Source organism: Ambystoma mexicanum, chromosome 3q (assembly GCF_040938575.1).
Source record: "Ambystoma mexicanum isolate Mex_15411 chromosome 3q, UKY_AmexF1_1, whole genome shotgun sequence".
NCBI lineage: Eukaryota > Metazoa > Chordata > Amphibia > Caudata > Ambystomatidae > Ambystoma > Ambystoma mexicanum.
In genome coordinates this window covers 1225272436-1225292653 of record NC_090926.1, presented here as the reverse complement: position 1 = coordinate 1225292653, position 20218 = coordinate 1225272436, and the positions used below count along the sequence as shown (strand labels likewise).

General features: G+C 49.8%; 1 protein-coding gene across 3 annotated transcripts in view; it reads right to left on the bottom strand.

The window, feature by feature from the left end:
* MAST1 (microtubule associated serine/threonine kinase 1) overlaps window positions 1-20218 on the bottom strand; it is a 1484042-nt gene that overhangs the window by 253052 nt on the left and 1210772 nt on the right. For all 3 annotated transcript variants that reach the window (XM_069604134.1, XM_069604135.1, XM_069604136.1), the window contains one exon: window positions 1919-2082. In XM_069604134.1, the coding sequence (XP_069460235.1) occupies window positions 1919-2082 (164 nt within the window). The remainder of the gene's footprint in view (window positions 1-1918; window positions 2083-20218) is intronic.

Genomic DNA, 20218 nt, shown 5'->3' with positions numbered 1-20218 from the left:
ACTCAAGCAGCTCAGTGTGGAACAAGGGTCACTATCCATAGGACATCTACCCAGACAGCTATGTGTGTGCATGGTCATACTCAAGCAGCACAATGTGGAGCAAGGGTCACTATCCATAGGACATCTACCCAGGCAGATATGTGTGTGCATGGGCATACTCAAGCAGCTCAGTGTGGAGCAAGGGTCACTATCCATAGGACATCTATCCGGGCAGCTATGTGTGTGCATGGTCATACTCAAGCAGCTCGGTGTGGAGCAAGGGTCACTATCCATAGGACATCTACCCAGGCAGCTATGTGTGTGCATGGTCATAATCAAGCAGCTCGGTGTGGAGCAAGGGTCACTATCCGTAGGACATCTAGCCAGACAGCTATGTGTGTGCATGGTCATACTCAAGCAGCTCAGCGTGGCGTAAGGGTCACTATCCGTAGGACATCTACCCAGGCAGCTATGTGTGTGCATGGTCATACTCAAGCAGCTCAGTGTGGAGTAAGGGTCACTATCCATAGGACATCTAGCCAGACAGCTATGTGTGTGCATGGTCATACTCAAGCAGCTCAGTGTGGAGCAAGGGTCACTATCCATAGGACATCTACCCAGGCAGCTATCTGTGTGCATGGTCATACTCAAGCAGCTCAGTGTGGAGCAAGGGTCACTATCCGTAGGACATCTACCCAGGCAGTGTTACCCTGCAATTCAAAAAAGAGATGAAGATGCATCTCTTCAAAGAACCTCTCACATACTGGTAATCAGAGGAACCTTCCGATGCAGACTGCTTCTGCTATTCCCCAAATAACCTGCATCCCCTGCCTGTGACCCTCTGTTTTCCCCTCTCCCCATATCCTTCCTAATGTAGCTATAATATGTTGTCCTTTTAATTGTATTCATAATATCGTATCCTATCAATGTCTTATCATCTCATACTGTGTTCGGTTTTTCCCCCAACTAGAGATGTGCTATACAATACCCAATACATGCATAAATGCAGCTCTACTGGAACAAGTGGTACAATCTCAGCTAAATCTACCCAGGTAACTCTGAGACCAAGGGTGCACAATTATAAGCATGTCTAATCAAGTAGCATTGTGCGAGTATGGGTCAGGTTTAGACATATTTCTACCCATGACACCCGCCCAGCTAAATATATTCGGGCATTTCGTGGCTGTGAATGACTTCTACGGTAATCAATCCAGACAGAAATATGGGAGCAGGCGGAAGTCTAGGAGTACTGGTTTCATGGTAGAACAATTGTAAATCTATGGATTTTTATAGTTTGGCAAGAAACTGCATAACTCAAGTCTGCTGGCTGCATCTGAGCTAAGTTTGCTATTGGGCAATACCCATGATATGTTCACATACAGATCCGTATAAAGCCATGCGGTATTGTATCCTGGGGAAAGTTGGAGTAACAACCCAATCGAAGCTTCTCACTGGGGAAGGAGGACGGGGGGGGGGGGCTTTCATTTCATTATTAGTGAAACACCCGATAGTCTAACTCCTAGTCATCACGTTAAGAATCAATGTTGGCTCTAAAATGTGGCGCTATTGTGCATTGCTTTGTATGACCCGGGTGTACATAAGTGCATGCATCTAGACTGACTAATGGTAGAACTAAGTAAACTATCACGGCAGTCGGGCTGATTCCAAATTACAAAGAGGGCCATTTAGGTGCTGTCACAAAGTGACATTTGAGTTCCTTTTGTCATCTTTGGCCTCAGAAACCCAGCTAGAACCTGCTATAAAAGGCATGAATATTCCCCATCCACTGATGGCTACTCCTTTGCCCACCCTTAGCAGTGGATAACACCTACCATATAAAAGTATCACTATGGCATCAACTGTTAAAAAATCAGGATGGAAACTCAAAACCCATATTTTGGGAAAGAGTTGCATAAATAAGATGGAGCCTCACACTTACATCTCTGGGGAGCCAGTTCTCCAGCTCTTGTCTCTCATAGTAAAGCTTCCAAGACTGTCTCTCTTGCTCACACGGTCATCTTTGTGCTTGTTACTGTGGTCTCTCTTGACCACTGTTGGTGCCTTCTGCTCCAGCTGACAGAGATGCTCCATGCTGCTGTATACCTGCAAAGATGACACAAATGTCAAAGTTATTCTTCGTAGTTACTTCTCCTGTAATCTTCGTCATTCAATCCTTTCAGTACCAGTACTGGTGCCTTAGCACTTAAAGATTAAAAGAAGCCAGAGGGTCGAATTGGTACAGGCCGAGTTGTATGACAAAATGGGCTGAAAACCAAGATAACAGGGTTCATTATAGTGCATAACCCGGTCTTAGCTCACAGCAAGATCCCCAAGAATGATCTACAAGGATGTAATAGAAGCATGGTGTCCATGATGTGATCTAGAAAAGATTATATTTGCTGATGCCCCCTGTTAAAATGGATTTCCAGAATCTACCATGGGGAAGAATTGTGAAAGTCCAACCTGTTATTGTAAACAGGAAAGACTCTGATGTATAGCCAAACCCAGATGAGCCATCAGTTTCCGCACTCGGTCACTTTTGTTACTAAAAGTAGGCATACCCTTCTCTGAAGACAAGTTCTTTAAATATTCAACTTTAAGCAGATCATCTGTTTCAATAGTGGTATTTACCCGCTAAAACATTTAGATCTAGGAGTTCTGTGTACCAAGAAGTATTTGATCACCCCAGTGGATCTACACTGTGTCCCAAAGACCTTATACAACCACTGAGCACCAATTGTTAGGATTGATTTTAGGAATCCACCCGGGCTGTGGATTCTGAGATGGCAACCTTTAATGGTGAACAGGAAAACACTGATATCTAGCCAAACCCAGTCATGGTAGAGTAGCACAGCAATAAGGCTTAGACGCCGGAGGGCGAAAGAAGTGTAAGGCTACAATGAGACACACACAGAGCAATCCAATAATTCCCATTAGACAGAAGAGCGCAACAATATACTATTATTTATTTGGCCTTTAAGATACACTCTAAGCACTTGAAAACGTCGGGTAAGTATCATCACACAGGTACTATCATATTCATCATATATACATTCACCATTAGGGGTTCTACTAACAGAACACCAACACTAACTTTAGAATCAGTTACGCAACAGTAAGAAAGTTAGAAGCAACACTGTAAATATTAAAATGCTGTAAATCAGAGAAACAGTCAAAGTCAGAATCAGTAAAGAAAGGTAAGGAAAAAGTTACTTACCTGTAACTATTGTTCCCCAGCATGGGTCTGGCATAGATTTACATGCTCATGAATATTTCCCGTTGTCAGGCTGGGAATCCTCGATAAAAGAAAAAGTTTCACTTTCACTTACAAACTGTATTTCTCCCATAAACCAATCACTGTCTGGTCATAATGCCCCCAGTCAATAACAGCCCTCTCCTTAAGCCCCTCCTCTGGCAGCCATTTTCAGATTTGGTAAGCACGTAAAGTGGCAGTATAACCAAGAAGAGCCACAGAGGAGAAAGAGGGAGGGACGAATGTGAATCCATTCCAGACCCATGCTGGAGAACAATAGTTACATGTAAGTAACTTGTTCCGTCTCCAACATGGGGAGTGGGATGGATTCACATGCTCATGAATAACGAATACACAGCAGTTCAACATTACACAACCATGGGAGGTGGCAAGGATCAACAGAAGCAATTCACTCTTACCTCTGGAACAGACTCACCTCAATCGAACAGGTTGTGTAGCACTGCTTGGCCGACTCTGGACTCCTCCCTAGAATCCCTGTCGACGCAGTAGAACTTCGTGAAGGTGTGCGTGGACCTCGACGTAGGAGCCCTGCAGATGTCCAGAAGCGGCACACCAGCCAGGAATGCCATTGTCGCACTGATCGTTCTGGTGGAGTGTGCTCTCAGACGGCCAGGCAGCGGTCGGTTCGTCAACCGGTGACAGTGCATGATGCAGCAGGAGGGCCAGCTTGAGATGGAAGGCTTGAACAAGGCCTTCCAATGGTTCACATGACCAAAGTTCATGAACAGCTGTGAGGTCTTTCGAAATCTCTTTGTGCGTGCCATGTAGAACTTCAGGGCACGAGCAACGTCCAGCAAACAGGTAAAATGAAAGGTTTGTTGAGGTGGAATTCCAACAGAACATTCGGCATGAAAGAGGGGTGCATCCATAGCACCACCCTCGATTCGTGGAAAGTGACATATGAATGTTTGCAGGGTAGGGCCTGTATCTCACCCACCCTCCTGGGAGCGCTGATGGCCACAAGGAAAGCCATTTTCCACGAGAGGAACTTGAGAGGGCCCTGATGCATAGGCTCGAAGAGGGCCCCTATGAGCTTTGTCAGAACCACGTTGAGTTCCCACACCAGAGCAGGAGCCTTCACCGGTGGGAAAGATCTAAAAATTCCTTTCAGGAACTCCTTGACGAGTCGATGAGACCAAAGTGAAGATCTTCCTGAAGACCTGGTGTAGTGGGAGATAGCCACCGGATGTACTTTGATCGAGGCTTGCACCAGTTCAGCCTTGGTGAAGGATAGCAAGTATGGAAGAATCTGCAGGCCGTGACACTCAGAGGGTTAATCTTCTGCGACCGGCACCAAGTAGCGAAACGCTTCCACTTGTGACCGTAGCACTTCAGAGTCGACGATGCCCTGGCCTTGGCGAGCACCTTTCTGCAGTCCACCAGCAACTCATATCCTACAAACTCTAGGGCTACAGGAGCCACGCCCTCCGGTTGAGCGCTCCTGGCTCGTGATGCAGGATTGCGCCTCCTTCTCTGGTGAGAAGATCCGGGACCGCTGGAAATTTGACTGGCGGCAATGCCGATAGGTTGAGAAGGACTGAGTACCAAATCTGCTTCGGCCCCGCCGGGGAGATGAGTATCATCCTGCACTAACACTGTCTGAGTGCGTTGATGATTCGTAGCAGGAGAGGCAAGGGAGGAAACGCGTATAGAAAAATGCCTTTCCACAGGAAGGAGAACAAGTCCCCCAGGCTCCTTGGCTGGTGTAAATTGGTTGGTGAGCGTCCGGCATTTGGAGTTCGCCGCCATAGCAAACAGATTGATCTGGGGCCCGCCCCACTTGGCAAAGACGCAGTCCACATGATCCTGCCGAGGTTCCCACTCATGGCAGGAGCACAACTCCCTGCTGAGGGAGTCCGTGATGGTGTTCTTGATTCCCGCTAGGTGAAGGGGGATGAGGAACATTTCTTGTCTGATGGCCCAGAGCCATAATTTCTGCGCTTCCCTGGAGAGCGGCGGGGATCGAGTGCCCCTTGTTTCCTGATGTAGAACATTGCGGTGGTGTTGTACGTGAAGATCCTCACCCCTTGCCCTTCAGGGACGAAAGGAACGACTGAGGGCTCAGAACACTACCCATAGCTCCAAGATGTTGATATGAAGATTCTTCTCCTCCAGCATCCACAGACCTGTACCTTGCAGTGGTCCGGTGTGGGCTTCCCAGCCTTCCGGGGAAGCATCTGTCGTGACCGTTCCTGGAATGGAGGGTTCTGTAATGCCGTGCCATGGGCGATGTTGGAGCGGTTCCCCCTCCACCTTATTGCCCGAGGGAACTCATCATCCAGAGTGATCTTGTCCGCAAAGTTTCTGGACCGTTATACCCAGAGAACGTTGTCCAGGAACTCCCGAAAAGGTTACATCTGTAGCCTGCAGAGACGCATGAGGTAGATGCAGGATGACATCATGCCAAGCAATGACTTGATTTCCACACCATGGCAGTCTTCATTGACAACAGTCGCTGTACCTTCCCCTGAATGGCTGCTACCCTCTCCGCTGAGGGTGAAGCGAGGCATGACATTGTATTGAGTCTGGCCCCCAAGAACAGCGCTTTCTGTGATGGTGTCAAGCAGGACTTTGGATAGTTGATGAGAATCCCAAATCCACCAGCAGCTTGACGTCTCTGTGGGTCCGACAGCTGCCTCTCGCGCGCAGGCCCGGATGAGCCAGTCGTCGAGGTACGGGTAAATGTCAATCCCCTGTGGACGCAGATGGCTGCCACCAGTGCCAGGCACCTCGTGAACACTCTGGGGGCTGACTTCAAGCCGAAGGGTAGGGCCGTGAACTGGTAGTGCTGTCTCTGCACTACAAAATGTAGAAAGTTCCAGTGTTTCCTGTGAATGGGACGTGGAAGTAGTCCCCACTTTCCAGTTGGCCGAACACGTGCTGCAACGTGACCATCCTGAATTTCTGAGACTTGAGGTACTTGTTCAGACGTCGCAGGTCTAGAATGGGGCTCCAGCCCCCTGTCTTCTTTCTCACGAAGAAGTATCTTGAGTAGAATCCAGAGCCCTGGAGTCGCTGGGGAACCAGATCTATCTCCCCTTTTCGTAGCATGGCCTGTACTTCCTCCAAGAGCTGAGGGACGTGCTCCTCCTGACGGGCCACCAGCGGGATCTGCAGTCACCTGTGCTGAAATTCCAGGTTATGTCCTTGTGCAAGAGTGTCCATCACCGTCAGTGGTGATCTTTTCCCACTCGTTGAAGAACCTCGTCAGCCGGCCTCCCACAGGGGTGTACGGGTGGGGGCCCGACATCCTGGTCGGATCAGGCTTGCTTTGGCTCCGGCACCCGGCCAGCGACGACGACGCTGTCCTCCTCCTCCAAAGGCCTGGGAATGGCCTTTGTGGGCTTCCTGGGTTGTGCATCTGGAAGGCTGACAGTGCGAGGAGGAGAAGCCTTTCAAAGACCTGCCCGTCTTTCCTCTTGAGCAACGAAAGGAAGAGTGGTGCTGTTGGAGGGTGCCTAGGGCACGGGCCGTCTCCATATCCGCCTTGATGGCCTGCAGGGACTCGTCAACGAAGATCCCAAAAAAGTTATCTCTGTCTAAAAGGCATGTCCAGTACCTTCGTTTGGACCTCCTGACAGAAATTCATGGTCTTCATCTAGCCTTCGTGATGAAGGCAGACACTGTTCCCCATCTTCCGCAACCCTGTGTCGGCAACGTCAAGCGCCACTATGATGGTGTGATCCGACGCTACCTCTCCATCCTGGAAGAGGGTAATCGCCTCCATCCTCTTTTTTTCGGGAAGGAACACCAGAATCTGACCCAGCTTGTACCACAGCTCCCTGCCGTACCTGGCTAGGATCGCCAGTGCGTTGGCCGCCTTGATTGTGGACGCCGCAGTGTAAATCACCTTCCTCCCCATGGTGTCCAACTTCTTACCCTCGCTGTCCGGAGGGACTGAAGACAACGAGGACGGGTTAGATGACTGCTTCCTCACCGTCTCAGAAACCACCGAATCCGGCGATGGTTGCGACCTCAGGCCCTTGGGTGTGGATTCCGGTACCCAGTACTTCTTCTCCAGCCTATTTCCCTTCGCTGGAGCCGTGCAAGGGTTCTTCAAGAGGGCTAAGCCCTCCTCTCACACGTCATCCAGGAGGGGCACCACCCTGATTGTCTTACTCTTGGCCTTGCGCCTCTGGTACAGGAAACACTCCGTCCTGGTTTCTTCGGGCACAGGCTGGAGCAGCTCGGAGGCTGTAGTGATCATGGAGTGGAACGATGCCACCTCGTCCGGTGGGGATACCCTAGGCTGCTGGGACCCGCTGCCCACTCCGACAATATCGTCGTCGTATCCATCCCTGTGTCTGGTCTGGGTATGCTTGGGGAGATGGGACCCGATGCGATTGTGGAGGTTGAAATGGGGGCGTCCAATGGCGCTTTCTTTTCTTCGTCAGTGGTTGGTCGGGGCCTGTGGACCGTTGGAACAGGCCCTTGTGGCATCCTCTTCTGGATCTCTGACACCAAGGTGTGAAGTGCTGACAGGATGTCCACAGACACATCCCTCGGCGGAAATGGCGTCATCAGAACACCAGGCTCTGCGCACCGTCACCCTCCTTTTCCACGTCCTCTTGGACCGTGTGTAGGGACTCCAAGTCCTCCTCATCCGTCATCAGATCTCAAAGTCACCACGGCGGCCTTGCGCCTCGGAAGGAGGCATACCTTCAGCGCTGTGGGGGCTACCTTCTCAGGATCAGCCCCTTTAGCTTTCGAGAGAGCCTATGCCGCCTGGTCCTTCTTGGGCAGCTTGGCGTCTTCTCCGTCCGTGGCTTCTCTGGCTTCTCTCGCAGCTTAGCAGGCAGTAGAGGCATTGCAGGTGATTGGCCTCCACAAACACATTTAGGAGCCTGCACTTTGTGCAGGATTTGAAGAGGGATCTTCCTTCTTTCTTCTCCTCCATCATGGTCGGAAGGCGCAAAGCAGGCCTGATGGCCTTCTGGAGACTTTAATGATCTTCGCCCTTGAGGGGCGCTGAACTTCAATGACAATGGATCCCCGCTGTTGGCAGATGGAGAGAAGAGCACACTGGCTCTTTTGGATAAAAAATAGAACCTTTTTCCATGAAAAAAACGAAAAACTTAGAAGCAGCTCGCAGAGTACTCCCAACACTGAAGAGTGCAGTACAAATCTGAAGATGACTGCCAGAGGAGGGGCTTAGGGAAAGGATTGTCATTGGCTGGGGGCAGTATCATCAAGAGGACAGTAATTGGTTTATGGGAGAAATACAGTTTGTAAGTGAAAGTGAAACTGTTTTTCTTTTAGAGAGCATTCCCAGCCTGACGACAGGGAATATTCATGAGCATGTGAATCCATGCCAGACCACATGCTGGAGAAGTTAAAATAGGTAGAACACCTTACAGATCAACCTAGGACAAGGTACACAGTATAAGTCCAGCCCTGAGACGGAATGAGGCCTGGTACCGAAATGTCACCAGTTCCACATGTCACACTGTTCAGGTGGGTTTACTATTGGATTGCAATAATAGCTACCCCAAAACCACCAGCTGCAGGTACGTTTTTCAAAAGATAAGTTAAGTTAAAAAAGGTTTTTTTCCAATCCACCATTCGTAGTGTGAACAAAGAAGAAGCCCATTCACAGCTTTTATTCGGTCAGTAAGGTGGAAACTGCAGGAGGAAGTGTCTTGTTATACAAGCAGAAGATACACAAAGTTCTAAGGATGCACTAGGAACTGCAAAAGTTGGAATGAAATTTGGGTCCTGTTTGAGTTGGTTGCAAATAGTTCGATTTGGGGTCTCCCCCGCATGAAGAAAATTATCACCACAATCTCCCCATTTAGCTCTCACTCATGAGGCACTCCCAATAGTCGACTCAGTGAGTGCGCTTGGTTGTTTAGACTGCTGGTGAGGTGTGAAGCAATCACGGACACCTCTTTTTGGATCGCCCAAAACCATAGGAGCATGACCTCCCTGCACAGCCTGAGAGATCCATCACTGCCCATCTTGTTGATGTAATGTAATGGTGGTGGTGTTGTCGATGAGGGCCTGGACAGTTGAACCTTGATGGATGGAAGGAAGGATTTCAATGTCAGACGTACCTCCCCAAGTTCCAGTAAATTGATATGGAAAGACCAATCAGGGCCTTCCCACACACCACTCACTGAAAGATCCTGCAGATGAGCTCCCCGTCCTTTCAGGTATGCATCCGAGACAATGGTGTAATTGGGCCTTGGTTGTTGGAATAGGGCCCGGGCAAGGTTGGTTGTGTATTTTATTTGTATTTATTAACTTTTATATAGCGCTTTACATTAAACAACAGGAATACATGAGAAGAACAAGTTACTTCTTACCTTGTAACGTTCTTTCGATGGGATGTTCCTCCGACGTATTCCTTATCTTAGATATCTCCTTCCAGCTCTGCTGGCCTCGGAAATTTTTTCTCTGGAGGGCGCTGCGCGTCGACGTCTGCCGAGTCGATGTCCCTCGACAGCCGCCGTATGACGTCATCCTGCCTATAAAGGCCGCGCGCAGTGTCCGTTGCTCAGTTCCGTTTTGTAGCCCACAGTATTTCTGTCTGGACTAGACTAATCACCCTGAAGGAGCGTAAGCTGCAACAACAAGGGAAGTAGAACTGCGGGGATGGATGGGAGGGTCGATAAGGAATACGTCGGAGGAACATCCCATCGAACGAACGTTGCAAGGTAAGAAGTAACTTGTTCTTCGAAGGGATTGTGTCCTTCGACGTATTCCTTATCTTAGATAGGCTCCAGTATTCTATTAATGGAGGTGGGAGTACTGACTTTACGCTGTCTTCTATTGATGAATAGAGTGCAGTACAGCCCTTCCAAACCTAGTCTCTTGACTGGAGGAGGAATCCAAGTTGTAAAATCGTGTAAAGGTATGGACAGACGACCATGTGGCGGCCGCACAAATGTCTTTAACCGGCACACCTCTTTTGAGGGCCGATGAAGCTGCAATACCTCTGGTCGAATGAGCCCTAAGGTTTTGAGGGGGCTCTTTTCCTGCCAGTTTATAACATTCCAAAATGGCTAGAATGATCCATCTGGAAATGGTCTGCTTAGTGATTGGTAACCCCAGCTTGTGACCTGTGTAACCTACAAACAGCTGGTCTGCTTGTCTTATCCTGGCTAGTCTACTGATGTAAAAACTTAAAGCCCTTCTAGGGTCCAGCCTGTGTAACCTCTCTTCCTCTTTCCCCGGATGAGGAGGAGGATAGAAAGATGGTAGGGTAATCTTCTGAGTGATATGGAATTCAGAAACCACCTTTGGGAGGAAATTAGGCTTCACTTGCAGGACAACTTTGTCTTTGTGAAAGATTGTATGAGGGGGTTTACAAGAAAGAGCTTGTAATTCGCTCACCCTTCTAGCAGATGTAAGTGCTATTAATAAAACAGTTTTAAGGGTAAGGAATCTTAACAAACAAGAATGGAGTGGTTCGAAAGGTGTGCCCATCAGGAAAGTTAGGACTAAGTTCAAATCCCATAGGGGAACCTGGAATGGTCTTGGGGGATAAACGTTGGTTAACCCCTTTAGAAACTGTATTACCAAGGGTAACTTGAAATAGGATGGTTCTTCCGCAGTTCGCTTAAAGATGGATAGCGCTGCGAGATAGCCCTTAATGGTGCCAACTTGAAGGCCTGAATTCGCCAAATAGAGTAGGAAGGACAAAACCATTGGTGTACCACATGAAAAGGGGTCGATATTCTGTTCTCTACACCAGCTGCAAAATCTGTTCCAACGGCAGCGGTATAAAGACTTTGTTGCTGGCCTCCTTGCCGAAAGCAACACCTCCATAACATCATCAGGGAGTTCCCAATCCTTGTACCTCAGCCTTTCAGAAGCCAAGCGTGAAGGTTGAGGGTTTTGATGTCTGGATGGAGAACCTGACCTCCCTTCTGTGAGAGTAGGTTCTCTCTGAGTGGAAGTCGAATTGGAGGGCAGATGGACAAGTCTAGAAGGTCCGGGTACCACGTTCTCCTGGCCTCTCCGGCTAGGTGAACTGCCGATAGAGAGATTCCTTCTTGGATTGCCCAAAACCAGAGCTGCATCGCCTCTCTACACAGGGGTAGTGATCCTACGCCTCCTCTTTTGTTGAGGTAATGCATGGCCACCGTGTTGTCCGTCATTATCAGGACATTTTTCCCTTGTACAGCTGGCAGGAACGCCTTCAGCGCAAGTCTGATGGCCCTCAGCTCTAACAGGTTGATATGTAGTCTGGACTCCGATGGAGACCAACGACCGCTGATAGTCAAGTCGTTGGCGTGGGCTCCCCACCCCGTGAGTGAGGCATCCGAGACTACTGTTATCTCCGGCCAGGGTTGCCAAAACTGTTCTCCTTTCAGAATGTTCTCCTGACAGGCCCACCACTGAAGATCTCGAGCCACCCAGTCGGGAACCTGAAGAAGATCTGTCATTCTCCCTGAGAATTGTGACCACTGAGTCCTCAGTGCCCACTGGAGGGATCTCATTCTCAGGCGAGCCTCTGGCAGTAGGAAAATGCAGGATGCCATGAGGCCTAGCAACCTAAAAAAGTCGAAGGCTGGGAGACGTTGGGCATCTTGGAACTTGGTAACCATCTGTAGAATATCTTGAGCGCTCACCTCTGGTGGCGAGGCTTTTCCCAGGGAAGTGCCCAGGATCGCTCCTATGAACTGGAGTCTCTGCGATGGTATCATTTGTGACTTCTTTAAATTGAGGGAGAAGCCCAGTCTGTGAAGGGAGTGGCAAACGTGATTTAGCTGGATCTGAGCTTGTTCCGAAGATACAGCCCTGATCAACCAATCGTCCAGGTAGGGGTAGACGTGAATCCCTTCCCTCCTTAGACTTGCCGCCACTACCGACATTAACTTGGGGCGGAGGTCAGCCCAAATGGCAGCACTCGAAATTGATAATGAGAGTTGCCAATTGCGAACCTCAGGTATTTCCTGTCTTTGAGATGGATAGGCACATGGAAATAAGCGTCCTGAAGGTCCAGAGATATCAACCAGTCCTGGAACTGAAGGGCCTGAAGGATCTGAGAAAGAGTGACCATCTTGAATTTGTCTTTCCTGAGGAATTTGTTCAATTCTCGCAAGTCCAAGATGGGTCTCAGTCCTCCGTCTTTCTTTGGAATGAGAAATTAAGGGGAGTACCAGCCCTTGTTACTCTCCGCTACAGGTACCGGTTCTATGGCACCTTTCTCTAGCAGGTCCAAAATTTCCTGCAAGAGGAGCGGATCTGGAGCTTTCTGAGAGCTGATCCCCAGTGGATGACTCTGAGGTATGCATAGGAGAGGCAGGCAGTAACCTTGGGCAACTGTTTCCAATGCCCAAGCATCTGACGTGATAGCCTGCCATTCCGCCAGATGTTGAGTTAACCTGCCTCCTACAGGTGTCCTGTGGGGCGGCTGATGCAGATGCCGATGGTAAAGAGGCACCTGCTGTTGCTGCGGCTTTTGAATATCTACCCCGTCCACCTCGGGTAGTTCTTCTTTGTCCACTTTGAGCTGGTCGTCCTCTACCTCTTCCGAATGCGGAGTAGAAGCGAAAGGACTTGCCCCTCGCAGAGGTTCCTGTGGGACGAAAAGGTGTCTGACGGATTGCAGCGCCTAGGGATTTTGCTGCTGCTTTTGATGTTTGCAGTTTCTCTGAACTGTCATCCGCCTTTTTCCCGAACAAAGAAGAGCCATCGAATGGCATGTTCTAGAGCCTGGCTTGCACATCTGGGGCAAAACCAGACTTTCTCAACCAAGCGAATCTCCTGGTTTTTGTACTTGCCGCCATTGCTCTGCTGATACTGTCAGCCGAATCAATGCCCGTCTGGAGGGATTCGCACATAGCGTCTTTACCGTCCTGTATGATATTCAGGAACGCCTCCCTTTCTTCTCCCTCCGGGATGCAGTCAGCCGCTGTAGAAGCACACTCCCAAAGTGTATGGCTGAATCTAGCAAGGGTGCAAGTAGCATTAACAGATTTTAACGCCATGCTACATGCTGAAAAGACTTTCTTTGCCATAGCATCATATTTTTTACCGTCCCTGTCCTGTGGGGCGGTAGGATAAGCCGTCTTGACATTGGTAGAGGATGCTGCCTGTACCACCAGACTTTCTGGGGATGGGTGTTTAGACAAAAACTCTGGGTCTGTAGAAGATACCCTGTACTTTGTAGACAGTTTTTTATTTACTGCTGGTACGACATCTGGGGTTTCCCAGTTTGTCATGATCTTCCTCTGAAGAGCTTTATGAAAAGGCACCACAGGATCCTCCTGTGGGCTCTTGTCAAGAATATCCGTGAGGTCATCTTGTTGGAAAGATTGTGAAGGTGCAGACCACCCCATGAACTCTGTGATCCTGGCCATTAAGGCTCTATAGGGGGTTTCAGCATGCTCCCCTGGGTCTGGCCTAGCAAACTCCACCTCAGGGGAAGTGTCTAACCCACTTGCCTCATGTAAGGAATCATGAAGATCCTTTAACCAGCGTTCTTCAGAGGAAAATTCCTCTCTAATTGGGGTTACAGGTCCCTGCAACTCAAATGTGTCTTCCTGTTCAGGCAATTCACCCTCTTCCATAATTGAGGACATAGTTCTCAATTGTTCTGAACTCATAAAGGATGTAAACCCCATTTCCAAGGCAGAGGGTGCCGAACTTGTCATAATCGGCCTCGAAAACGTCGATACTTTTGAAAGTTCTAATTTGAAATACCCTGTCCTAGGGCCGGGAGGATAGCTCAGGGGCAACGTGTTTGCCTTGGAAGCAAGACAAGGCAGAGCAACACTGCTCTGGAGCCGATGGAGTAATTGATATTACTATTTTTGGAATCAACGGTGTGGATGCTGAGGTGGACTTAATTGGAGGCAATGCAGCCTTTGCTGGCTTTTTAGAAATGTCTTTTCCGGAAACATTAAAGTCAAAGCAATTCTGTTACTATTATTTCTTGTTATCTCTGGGATTACCTTTTGGGAAGGAAGGAGAACATGTTGTCAAAGTAAACAAAAATGACCTGCGTGGTGATTGCAGTACACTAATTCCATTCCCTCGCCCTGGCTCTTTAACATTTACCTTTCTCTGCTGGCACGCCTCATTTCCTCCTTCTCCCCCAACTTCCAGTGCTACGCTGATGACACACAACTGTTCTTTAAACTTCCTACTGACGCCCTTGCACCCTCCTTCATTCCTGACTGCCTTGCTGCCATCCAGGCCTTGTGCACTGCTAATGACCTCTGCCAGCAAAACGGAGATTCCCCTGCACCCTACTTCTTCCCTGCATGCTGGCCTTCCTCCATGGACTCTCCCCCTACCCCCTCCTCTGAATCCAGGTATCTCTGTGTCACCTTCAACTCATCCATCCCCTTCATCCCTCATATTCGGGACATTGTCAATCAAGATGTCCCACTTTCAGCTCTTCCTTCTCAAAGGAATTCTTCCCTTGCTCACCTTCCTCCAGAAACTCAATGTTACCCATGCTCTGGTACACTCCAGGCTAGACTATTACAACAGCCTCTTCCTTAATCGTGCTTCGTCTACTCTGTGACCCCTCCAGCTAACCCAAAATAGGGCAGCAAGACTTATCATTGGCCTCAAGCCCAGGGAGTGCATCTCTCCTGCCCTACAAAGTCTTCACTGGCTCCCGGTCGCAGCACAGATTAAATTCAAATCCCTCTGTATCATCCACAAGTCTACCTGGGGCCGGGGCCCACTCTATATTCAACTCTTCCTGACCAAATACTCCCCTTGTAGACACCTGCTCTGGCACCAACTACCTGCGTGTGAAGCAGTTTGCTAAACAGAGAGCTGGTGGTCGATTGCTTTCCTCGGCGGGCCACCTTCTGTGGAATAGTCTCACTCCACCCCAGCGTCTTGAGCACGACCTCTTTAAGTTCCGAAAAAGCCTCAAGACCTTTCTCTTTACCTCTTCCTCCTCCCCTCTTCCGTGCAAACCATACAGTAGCATGACTGATGTGCAGGGCCCTTATGTATCCTCAGGGCCCTGACACCCCACATCTCTCATCCCAGTCACTGTCTATTTACTGCACTTGCTTAGGCTCACCCTCCTCACTGGAGGTTGCACTTAAGTTTTTTCTCCTCTTAGCACTTCACCTTGAGCACTTCTCCATGAGAGCTACAGCACCTACCCCTTACCCCCTCCCCTCAGCACTTGCACATTCTGAACACTCACAAGGCATAGTAGGTTTGTCTCCCCTCCCTATTATTCTTCTGATTTGTTGTACTGCCAATTCAATCATTTATCTTTGTTGCAATTCATGTCTCCCTGTTGCCCTGTGGGCACTTTAAAATAGTTTTGCTAATTGTATAAGCGCCTAACAAGTGACCAATAAATAAATAAATAATTCCTTGCACTCTCTACTTCTCAAATTATCAAAATGATGGGATAGTCTGCACTCGAACTGTACAACTGAAAACATGAAAACAAAGCACTGAAAAATAACAATTCAGCAGAACGCAAAGGGCGTTATTTTTTTACTGCAAAAACTTTGCCCATGAACTCCCACCAAGCATTTGCTAAAGATGTGGGCCAATCAGTAAACATCTCCTGTGACTTGTTCCCACTAGAGTCCAGTGTTTCGAGGAACCACAACCAGCAACAATGGGGATCCCACTGCATGGATGGGTGTGTATCCTGCTTTGGTTTTATGGGATGCCCCTCAGACTTCCATCTTTTCCTTTATATCTCTCCAGACTAATCGAGGGCCCTCTTATCGAGCTGATCATAGACTGCGGATCTATCAATTGTTATCATCTGCATATAGCCCAAGCAACGCTGAACAGAGCTGTAAATAACATCTGTCCTCAGGTATTTATTCCATGGGAGAAAACCTTCACTTGCAGGCAGACATTCTCTTGCAGTGAGACATTGACTTGCAGGGAGACACTGCCTAGTCTGTCCATTGATCCGAGTCCTTCTAAAATGCCCCACAGTGACATTTCGAAGCATGCTCCTGTCCAACTACAGAGTTGCATGGACCTCATTGTAAACCATTACAAATGGCCCACTACATTTTTCTCACAGATTTCTAATAGGTGAATGTTTTTTTAATTAATATTTCTTCTACCTTCACTCCTGAGCTTTTAGTACTTCCCCGTATTAATTTGTGTTTGGCCTGTGCCATAAAGGTGAGCTTGCAGCATTCTATGGAGGTGTTTGGCATGCTGCTGTTCAAGTATAGCGCAGTTGCAGGTTTTCGGTACTTTGCCAAAGCCTAATCTTGTAGCTTCTCCCCTGCCTGCTTCTAAACACACAGGCCCTCATTACGACCCTGGCGGAAATCAACCGACCGGACCGCCATAGCGTAAATAGCGTTTCCGCCATTGCACGACGGAGCAAAGTGCGGCTCATTCCGACCCATCGGGCACGAGCACCACGCCATGGCGGAAGTGCAAAGTCCGCGATGGCGGAAATGACCCCAAAACGGCCCACACCGCCGCCGTACGGCGCCCTAGGTGCAATACCGCCACCCATCTTAGCGGACACCGCAGTGAGCGCCAACCGGAAAGTACGGTGACCGGAAATATACGGAAACGGAAGTAAAAGCATGGTCCCGGAACGGGAAACATCACGCCGTACACCTATAAAACCACAATTTCCACACAACCATTAAAAATACTACCCTGAGACACATCCCAACCCGTCATCCACCCTAGTGAAACCAAGAAAAATGGGAAAAGTAGCGAAGAAAGCGTGCGACTGCAAGCGGCAGGTCCACTTCTCCCGTGAGGAACTCACCGTGCTCACAGAGACCCTCCAGGAGAATGCTGCCGCCGTCTTCTCCACGCAAATGACCAGGACGGCACTTGCGAACAAGAAGGCCATATGGGCCCTGGTGGCACAGCGGGTAAGTGCGGTGGGGACCGCACCCCGCAACCCACAGCAATGCAGAAAGCGATGAGACGACCTGCGGATACACGTCCGTAGCATACTTTCTGCCAACCGCAACATTGCCACAGCTACCGGGGGAGGATCGGAATCACCCATCAAGTTGACCCCCTGGGAAGAAATCTGTGCCTCCACCATTGGAATGGAGAGCATAGAGGGAGTCGGAGGGATGGAGAAAGGAGTGCAGACATCCGAAGAATCAGGTAGGTGTCCCAAATAAAACAATGCCAAAACCACAATGTCCAATCATGTGAATTACCATGTGTCCACATAGTGCAACAGAAACACATGTCCAGGAGAACGTCCACATACATAGGCCTGATAGCACACTTTAAAACTCACATCAAATACATAAATAATTAAAAATCCTAAAAACACCCTCTACACGTGCAGCAGGCACACCCTAACTGCAGGCTGCAAAACAACTGCACCCTCACTCCACACACAAATGAAACCACCTCCAAGGCCCCGACCCAAATCACCCTCAGGTACCACCCCAATGCATGTGATACATTGCCATTCCAATTCCCACAGACCCATTAATAACGCTCGCCCTCCTTTACTCCACCACAGGGTCCGATCCAAACGACGAGCTCTAGGACACCCCTACCAGCACACCTGCAAAGAGGGCCAAGACCAACGGCCAAAGACCCTCCACCTCAGCTGCACGCATCAAGACACGGAAGCAGCACAAATCAAGTGGCAGCACAGAGGAGGGAACTCCAACAGGCACCCCAGCAGCCAGCATGCCCACAACAGCACCACCACAGGTCCCCCCAATGGATGCCACAGTAGGCACTGCTTCTGGTGGCAGCAGCACCATAGGTGACACTACATTAAAGGCAGCATGCTCCGACACAGAAAACGGGGATGTCGAAGTTAGATCCATCCATGACCTATCTCAATCCCCCTGTCTGTTCCATCCCGTACACCATGAGGATACCACGCAGGGGCACCCGCAAGACGACGACTGGCCATCCCCCACAAGCCCTGTGGCAAGGCAACATGAGGTGATCAGCCACTCTGTGACACCACCGCAAATGGCCATGGCCCAGCAGAGGCAACAGTCCCTCGACCAGGTAATCGTGCAACAGCAGCAACTGGCCACGCTCCTCAAGGACCATGCCGATGAATGTGGGGGCACTAAGGCAGACATAGAAACATCAACTGAGACACTTAGGGCAGAAATGGAGAGAAGTACAGAGACACTAAGGGCACAAATGGAGAGTAGCACCGAGAGCCTGAGAGTAGAAATGGAGAGAAGCACCGAGAGCCTGAGAGTACAAATGGAGAGAAGCACCGAGAGCCTGAGAGTACAAATGGAGAGAAGCACCGAGAGCCTGAGGGGGGAACTGCATGCGACGTCCAAAGACGTATGTGCCGAACTTGCCGCAGTGCGCCGTGTGCTCACTGAGCTCTCACAAACCCTTAGGGACATGCATGGACGTGAGCAGGCAGAGACATCATCCGTTGCAAGTTCCGTCCAGGGCAGCCCCCAACGTAGATCTGGGAGGAACCTGCGCTCCACAGGCAGGGGTGCCCCTGATACCCGGAGAGGGGGCTTGCAATAGCGACTGCCCACTGACAATGAGCATCTTTGGACACTGGTGTTCGGGGGGGAGGTAGGAGGGTGGAGGGGGTGTGTTGGGTTCACTTGGGTGGCGGGTCGATAGGGTGTTTAACATGATATCACATATGCCATGAACAATGCACGATCATCCAATGAGATGTGTGGACATTGATCTTTGTGTACGAGGCCATTATAGGCGTACAGTCCATATTGTGCATGTTCCAGACACACACAGTGCCACGAGTCCCGTGTCCATGTATCAGCCACCAGGCGTGAGTGCTAGAAGCATGCATCTATGAGATGCTGACGAATGTCACGGCCCTCCTGTGCCTCGCAGACTCCTTGAGGTGCTGCCACATCCCCACCCTCATCATGACCATCTTCAGGTGCTTGCAGTTCTGCATCAGGGGGCATGGGCACATTTCTACGTACGCACATGTTGTGGAGCATGACACATGCCATGACCATCTTTGCAACCTTCACATGGCGGTACAGGAGTGCCCCGCCAGACCTGCTGAGGCAGCGGAAACGAGTCTTCAGTAGGCCGAATGCCTGTTCTATGACTACACGGGTACGTGAGTGGGCATGGTTGTAGTCCTCCTCATGCTGGTCCCGTGGGTTCCGGACTGGTGTGAGGAGCCATCTCTTCAGTGGATACCCCGGCATCACCTGTATGTGGACAATAAAGGAATTTTGAGGAATGCCATTGCTACGTACGCACCCCCCCCCTTCCTGCCAGGTCATTGCTGCATCACATACCCCACATCATCATGCATGAAATGAGACTCACCGAGTAGCCAGGATCTGTTCCCTGCGTGTCGCTCCATGTAGCGTGGTATTGTAGAGTTCCTCAAGACCATAGAATCATGGGTTGATCCAGGGAATCGGGCACAACAATGTGTAATGATCATGTTGGAGTCACACACCATTTGTACATTCAGAGAATGAAATTGTTTTCGGTTGCGGTACTGGGCCTCCATGGCATGTGGGACGACCAATTCCACATGGGTGCAGTCGATGGCACCAATGCAACCCGGTATGCCGGCAAGTGCATGGAATCCCACTTTTGTGTTGGTAATTTCCTGCTCCGAGCGTGGTAGAGAGATGTAGTCGTCTGCGTGCTGCAGGAGGGCATCGAGCACTTGCAATAGTGTCCGTGAGAACAGTGGCTGTGATATGCCATGCAACTGTCCGACTGTGTGCTGGTAGGTGCCTGTGGCCAGGAAGTGGAGTACAGACACCACCTTCAGTAGGGGTGGGATGGCGGTTGGGCTATCTATCATGCTGACAAGGTCAGCCTGTGTCATGTCCACAATGGCAGTTATGGTGTCCCGGTCCAAACGGTAGAGGGTGTGGATCTGCTCATCAGTGAGGTTGAACGGATGTGCTCGGAGGCGTGGGATTGCGGGCTGCCTGCGTGGTGGTAGTGGCTGTGCTGGCGGCCCTTGCTGGCCCTGCCTTGCCCTCCTCCTCCTCCTGCGTCTCCTCCGTGCGGCCGGTTGTAGTTGGTGTTCGTCTTCTTCTTGAAGTTGGAGTACTTGCAGTGCTATCA